The sequence below is a fragment of the Montipora foliosa genome, chromosome 6 (assembly GCF_036669935.1).
Source record: "Montipora foliosa isolate CH-2021 chromosome 6, ASM3666993v2, whole genome shotgun sequence".
In the NCBI taxonomy this organism is placed as follows: domain Eukaryota; kingdom Metazoa; phylum Cnidaria; class Anthozoa; order Scleractinia; family Acroporidae; genus Montipora; species Montipora foliosa.
This window is the reverse complement of record NC_090874.1, coordinates 56,413,789-56,421,288: the sequence shown is the minus strand read 5'-3', so window position 1 is coordinate 56,421,288 and position 7,500 is coordinate 56,413,789. Positions and strand designations below refer to the sequence as shown.

Genomic DNA, 7,500 nt, shown 5'->3' with positions numbered 1-7,500 from the left:
AAACCGCAAACATCTTGAATTTTCACGTGAAAGAAGCTGCAACTGTTCGCGAATGTAGTGGACAAGGTGGGCGGTAGTTTCCGACCAAGGGCTGGCCTTGTCCATTTTCGATGGATCTAAGAGCTTGCATCTAGAAAAAAAATATGGAATATAAGTGATGCTGAGAAAAAGTAACGGGACACTCATAACTTTTTCAAATATAGGACGATGTTGAAGAGTCAAGGAAGGTGGTCAAACAGTTTAAAGAATTTGTCATAAAAAAGACTGGTAGCTGTATGTGAAGAAACCAATAGCTACTGATTATATTTTTAACATGCGATGAAATCTGTTTTTCAAGACCGGAATCTGCCGACTTACAACAAATAAAAGGCAAGTTGAAAAGAACTTCTAGGGTCACACAACCGGAGGTTATCCTGGTTCAACTACCTTAAAGTGACTGAGTATTGCTTCGAATGCTTCCCCCTCCCCACCCCCCACCTCTACCTGGATGCTTTGCCAATCTCCTTTGCTGGATTATGGTATCAATGGCGGTGTGACGCCGATACTCATTTATACACGTGAGTGGAGAGAGACAGTGTAGAGTAAAGTTCCTTGACTAAGGAAACAATACAGTGACACAGCTGTAGGCCGAGAACCACCTGGCATGGCCGAACGTACCAGCCCGGCATATAAGATATATCCAAAAATGCCCTAATTAGATGCATGCGGGTTTCATTAACCGTCACGAAGTGTCCCCTTGCTCCCAGTCTCCCTAGCTTCAACATCACTCGTATCTCGGAATAACAGACAATTAACGTCACAAAGTGTCCCCAAATGCCGCTTCTCAAGTGCGGATAAACCAACACCATCTCTTACTCATATGAAGGATTTTCCTTCATTGTCAGTTTGCTCCAAAGGAAGTTTTATCCTCCATTTAAATTACTCTGTCCCAGATAAAAAGAAAAAAAAGTGAAAGTAGTCCCTGGACAGGATTTGAATACGGAGCACCCACTTTAAAGGAACTGTTTTTATCCCCTAGTGGTTAAGGGAATGGGTTATCATTCAAACTTTCCCAGGTTCGAGTCCTGTGAGTCCAGACATTGGGGTTCGACTTAAAAAAATGCTCATTTCCCATTATCCCTATCAAGCTTTCAGTGACAGAAATGAATGATAATACTTCACTTGGAACAAACTGACAATGAAGAATAATTCTTCATTGTCAGGAGAGACTTGGTTGGATAAACTGCAGCAACGTGTTGGATGACAAACTTGGGCCTCCATACATCTAATTTGGTGCATTTCTGGACAAAAGTGGAGACGACATAACTCTTGAAAACAAATTTAAAAAACTGAGCCAATGTTTTTTTATGATCAAATGCATCTCTAAGGGAAACGAGATTCCCGATAATTCATGTACTTTTAAACACCTGAGCTGCGGAGACTTCCAAAGGTTCCTTGAACACAATCCATTTGACACATTCTAATAGAGGAGGGGTAGTCAGCGAACCATCGTACGTATAGTAATCAGCCAAATCTGAAGAGAATAAAACGAATACTGAATGAATAAGTACTTCATATTTCATTCACTTTGAGGGGCCAATGGAAGGAACAATCAATACATCGATAAACATAAATATTTAAAATTTTAACCACTGAGAAGCAGGTCTCAACTAACTCCCTTTTAACGAGTGTAGCCGGAGTGTTAAAGTAGGGACTATACTGAAAACTTGAAGTGCGGATCTCAAATCCTGCACCCTAGCTTCTTGGCCATATAGGAAGGACATTTTTATCTTATGAGCGAAGCGTCACGATACTTCGAGTAAAATGGATGTCGATTTAACTCAATTCTCAATTTCCAGTTGACAATTGACGTCAGCTTCAAAGCCCTTTTGTAATTTCTGGCCTTTCCATAAAATAATTTATAGGAACTATAGGCGGCGGTTTAATCAATTTTAGAGGCTTCTTTCCACCGGCCTTGACTTTCGACTGAAAATAAATTAAAAGAGCAAGCGAAGGGGGGAGCGACGAGGAAAAGGAACGAGCAACCCAGGAATTATAAAGGATAAGTGTGGTTTGCTCGTACATCTCTTCGCTAAGTGCCAAGGAATGCTAATTTATCCTCATGCTTTCGAATATTTAAATCTCAGGACCAGAATTAAACTGAGGAGAGACTGATATCTTGGTTAATTCTTTTTCCTCAGTAGTAAGCGTCGGGTTTTCTTGCCAGCATGAACCATTTAAATGGTTCTGTTGGCGTCTTATGTAATCTACAAGTGGATTATATACCAGTGAGGTCATTACAGGGAAATCTCAGACCGAGGCCTTGAGTATCAATACATCAAGGCCGAAGTCTGAAATTTCCCTGTAAGGACCGAACGGAAAAGTGAATAAGTTATTTATTACATGGCCTTTTTTTTTGCTCAGTTTTGGCCTGTTCTTCGTCCTTTGGATAATAAAACTCGCTCTCGCTGTGGCTCTCTTCGTCGCCCATACTAAAGAAGTATCTGTATGCTAGTTTTTCTTTCAGTTGTTAAAAATATAGTTGTACTTTGTCCATATTTTTTTGTTGTTTTCGCCCACGCGCTCGTAGCTTTTACTCTCAACTCAAAAGAGCCGTCGAGCCGAGAAACATTTTCATAATGCCCGGTCATAACAAGAAAATCTTGCCCGCTCAGCAGCCAATCAGAGCGCGCGTATTATTGTAGCCATAAAGAGTATAAATGTTATTTTTATGCAAATATCTTTAATTGTTTTGGTCCTCCAACATGGCCGCTGTGCACATACTCTATAATAATTTCCGATAAACGCACTCACCTGACTTCCAGTCTGGAAACAGGTAACCCAGGCTCACTGTGTGTGCCACATAGGTAAATATAGAGAACATATGAGGCGAAAATAAGACACAAACAGCAGTGATAAACATATTGAACTTGTTCATTTTGATTATGACTTGATGTTTCGTATGTGCTCTACATACATTTTCAAAAGTAACCGTTGAAATTTAAAACAGCTATTTATATATAACAACGAGGAATAGGAGACTGGAACCTAGATTAAGCAAATACTTAACAGTAAAATATATAATAATAATAATAATAATAATAATAATAATAATAATAATAATAATAATAATAATAATAATAAAAACAGAAAAGATTAAGAAAAGCATCAGCTTTTCACTTCCGACGTTGACGTTGAAAGCTGGCTCAAGTTCTCTTTTATTTTACAATGACAGTCTGTTTTGCCCTTCGCTAAAATATCAAAATGATCCCACTTGATGTTATGTCCAGTGGCAAGTTAGTAATTTATTTTGGAATCGTTACGTTGATGACACATTCACCATGTTCCACAACAAAGACAGTGCAAATGACTTTTTGCACTATTTGAACGGCTGTCATCGCAATATTAAATTTACCATTGAATTTGAACATAACAATGCAATTCCGTTTTTGGATACTCTTGTCACACGTAATCAAAACATCGCTTTCACGACATCCATCTACCGAAAGAAAACTTTCACAGGTCTCTACACGAAATGGGATTCCTTCACTCCACGAAAGTACAAAATAAACCTCTTCCGCTCCCTCACTTATCGCTACTACCGTCTTTGTTCATCTGGCTCCTTGCTACAATCTGCCCTCTATGATCTTCGAAAACTCCTTCTTCAGAACGGCTACCCACAAGGCATAATCAACTATCATATCAACGATGTTTTGAACAAAAACAGACAACATCAGCATAGCGATCCAGTGTCTACAGTTCCTAAGAAAGATATTGTTATCCTACTTCCCTACTTAGGTTTGCAAAGCAACCAAGTCGCTAAACGCCTGAAATCTTGTGTGTACAAATTCTACTCTTGTGTTAACCTTAAGATTGTTTTTCAGAGCACTCGATGTATAAAATCTTTCTTTCCTTACAAGGACCGTATTAATCGTTCACAACAATCCAGAGTTATTTACAGAGCAAATTGTTGGGATTGTAATGGATTTTACATCGGTAAAACTAAACGGCGGCTTCACGATAGAAAAACCGAACATTTTAAGGCCCTAGCTAAAAATGACAATACTTCAGCCATTGCTGACCACGTCAAGGCCACTGGACATAACATCAAGTGGGATCATTTCGATATTTTAGCGAAGGGCAAAACAGACTATCATTGTAAAATAAAAGAGACCTTCTTTATTCAAGAACTTGAGCCAGCTTTCAACGTCGACGCCGGAAGTGAAAAGCTGATGCTTTATTAATCTTTTCTATTTTTATTATTATTATTATCATTATCATTATCATTATCATTATTATTATCATCATCATCATCATTATCATTATCATTACTATTATTATTATTATTATTATTATTATTATTATTATTATTATATTTTTACTGTTAGTATTTGCTTAATCTAGGTTCCAGTCCCCTAATCCGCTTTGTTATATATAAATAGCTGTTTTAAATTTCAACGGTTACTTTTGAAAATGTATGTAGAGCACATACGAAACGTCAATGAACAAGTTCAATATGTTTATCACTGCTGTTTGTGTTTTATTTTTGATCAAACTACGATGGCCCAAGAACAAAAGTATATATGAGGCGAAGTTTAGGTCTGAAAATTTGCTAGAAAATGGAAATAAAAATCGATAAAACTTATCATGTGGTGAGCTATTGTTGTCTTTAATACGTACACGAAGTTTCGGGAAAAATGGTCCCCGTTCACCTTCCTTCATAGTATAGTGACAAGGTAGGAGACGGAAGCCAGCGTAGGGACTCCGATCGACCCGAAACAAGCACGATTTTTTTCGTGAAAATCGAATCCAGTCGCTAAATGAACACGCCAGGTTCGTAGAACAGGAATTTCTCTAAACCATGAATCCACTGAAGCATCTCCAGGTAGCAACGCGAAGCCACCAGGCTCCGTAGAACTTGTAAGTTGACCTGCTAAAATGGCGGCCCGAAAGCGTTGTCCTCGCGAAGTGTCCAATTCAAAATAGCACTGAACTCGGGACGCCTGGCGACGAGTATAATAAGTCCCCCTGGAGGGAGGGGAGTCCCAGATTGCTCAGTGAATTTTGTTTTTAGCAATTTGGGACTCCCCTGCCTCCAGAACTTATTATACTCGTCACCAGGCGTCCCGAGTTCAGTGCCATTTTGAATTGGATACTTCGCGAGGACAACGCTTTCGGGCCGCCATTTTAGCAGGTCAACTTACAAGTTCTACGGAGCCTGGTGGCTTCGCGTTGCTACCTGGAGATGCTTCAGTGGATTCATAGTTTAGAGAAATTCCTGTTCCAGGAACCTGGCGTGTTTATTTAGCGACTGGATTCGATTTTCGCGAAAAAAATCGTGCTTAATTTGGGTCGATCGGAGTCCCGACGCTGCCTTCAGTCTCCTACCTTGTCACTATTCTATGAAGGAAGGTGAACGGGGACCATTTTTCCCGAAACTTCGTGTACGTATTAAAGACAACAACAGCTCACCACATGGTAAGTTTTATCGATTTTTATTTTCATTTTCTAGCAAATTTTCAGACCTAAACTTTGCCTCATATGTTCTCCATATTTACCTATGTGGCACGCACAGTCAGCCTGGGTTACCTGTGGTCTGGACAAGATAAATTGCCAAAGGGATTACATTGAAGATGACGGAAAGGAGAATTATGTGTATTACCGCGTAAGAAAAATAAATAAAAATAAATAAGAATAACAAAAACCAAGTGGCTAAATAAATTTCATGATTTAAAATCAAGTAAAAAGCGACAAATGATCTCGATCATTTCTTTTTACCTAGCTAACGGGATTAATGTTCGTGTGTGAATTATAGGAGCTGTGAGGCTGAGAGAGTCGAGGGGAAAAACCCGAGAGGGATTTTCACTCGAAGACACACTCGCCCGAGTCTAAATCCCACCAGCCACACAGGCTGGTCTCAATCTGAATTAATAACACGTTGGACAAGTTTTTACCTTTGGGTAAAAGAGCTTCCATGTTAAATTCCCTTCGTATAGCCTCAGAACTTCCCTGAAAAACCAATCACAGTGAAAATAGTTGTGGCGGTGGGAGAAATATGATGCGATAAACAAGAACACATTTTATAGGGATAAGAATAACTTGTGTTTGTAAGATATGCTTACCGCCTTTTTCACTTTCGATAGCATGTCTGTTATTGGCTTCAAAGCAGCATTTTCTGCGCCGACCTGCAAAAACAAATCGAACTCAAATCGAACACTTGTTTCCCGCGCTTTGCAAAGAGCGAAGTGAAGTAACCAAATTTAAGATTCTGACGGCAACGTGAGCAAACAATACACCTTACTCCAAAATGGCCGCCATTTTAGTTTGCAAATTAGCCATTGTTGCCTCGTTCTTAAACTTAAAATTCAAAAGAATATTTAACCTTAAACGAGGCAACAAGAGCAAATTTTCAAGCAAACAATGGTAGCCATTTTGGAATAAGGTAGAGAGAGCTAAAGCATAGCGTTGGTGAGTCGTGAAACGGCAAACAGGAAACGACAAGCTGCAGGATGAAGCTGAAAATCATCTTATTCTGACTCGTCTCTCTCTCTTTCAGTTGAGAAGTTCATTGATATCTGTTGCTAACCGGCAAGAAATGAGCTCATACCAAACAAGTTCTTCCATTTTCGACAAAACGTAATTTTAGTCCGGCGTTTCCGTTTGTCGCAAAAGTGATGCTAAATCCTTCTGTTAGTGAAGAGTTCTTTATCTCTGTTTTTACTTCAAAATCGTTCGTGTCAATTAAGTTGTAGGATACTTTGCCCAAATTGTAAGACGTGACTGAACGAGATGGAATAGCGTAAAATTATAATTTTTAGTTGTCGCCCCAGCTTTAAACTACTTTTTTAATAGTCCGGCCAGGTGGTCATACGTTACCTTTAGAAAGAATCCTAACACGCTTAAGTCATTGGGGTTTCCACCTCCTACAGCTGCTTTGAAACTGCTATGAGTTTCACAGTCCCAGTGAACCAAATGCAGCTGGAAAAACGATAAAATGATTAATCAGTTTTCAAAGACTGCAGCTTTTGGGGTTGACATTAAAAATAATAACAATAACAATAACAATAACCGTGAATAACAATAAGAACAACGCTAACGGCAACGGTAATCAAAACAACGACAATAATGCTGCAACTACAATAATATTCCTTTGAAATCTCGTTTTCCCAGACTGTCTGCATTTTGAACACATTTCCCCCCAGAATTGTGCCTCTTAGCCAATCAACGCAGAATGTCTAATAGGAGGGGGTAGTTTCTAAAGAACTGTGGTGCTGCGTCGGTGGGGAAGTAGTATACAAAAATTTTGGTTTTATCAACGGAGTTGATAATGTAAATTGGCCACCGTACAGAGATTCTAAAAGCTGACGTTTCGAGCGTTAGCCCTTTGCCACAGCGAATGCGCTATGATTTTCGTTGACAGCAGGAAAACCGGAGTACCCAAAAAAAGAAAATCCCCTGGAGAAACAACGGCAACTGAGGACAGGGGTTTCAATAACTTTTTCATAAGCGGGTGGCGATGGT

General features: G+C 39.3%; 1 protein-coding gene across 1 annotated transcript in view; it reads right to left on the bottom strand.

Moving 5' to 3' along the window:
• Positions 1-7,500, bottom strand: part of LOC138007840 (carbonic anhydrase 2-like) — a 24,541-nt gene that overhangs the window by 218 nt on the left and 16,823 nt on the right. Inside the window, exons 6-10 of the mRNA XM_068854929.1 lie at positions 6,856-6,957; positions 6,102-6,164; positions 5,934-5,988; positions 1,407-1,513; positions 1-130 (exon numbers count right to left, since the gene is read on the bottom strand). The exon at positions 1-130 is cut by the window's left edge and continues 218 nt beyond it. Coding sequence (XP_068711030.1) covers positions 23-130; positions 1,407-1,513; positions 5,934-5,988; positions 6,102-6,164; positions 6,856-6,957 — 435 coding nt within the window. The 3' untranslated portion in view covers positions 1-22. The remainder of the gene's footprint in view (positions 131-1,406; positions 1,514-5,933; positions 5,989-6,101; positions 6,165-6,855; positions 6,958-7,500) is intronic.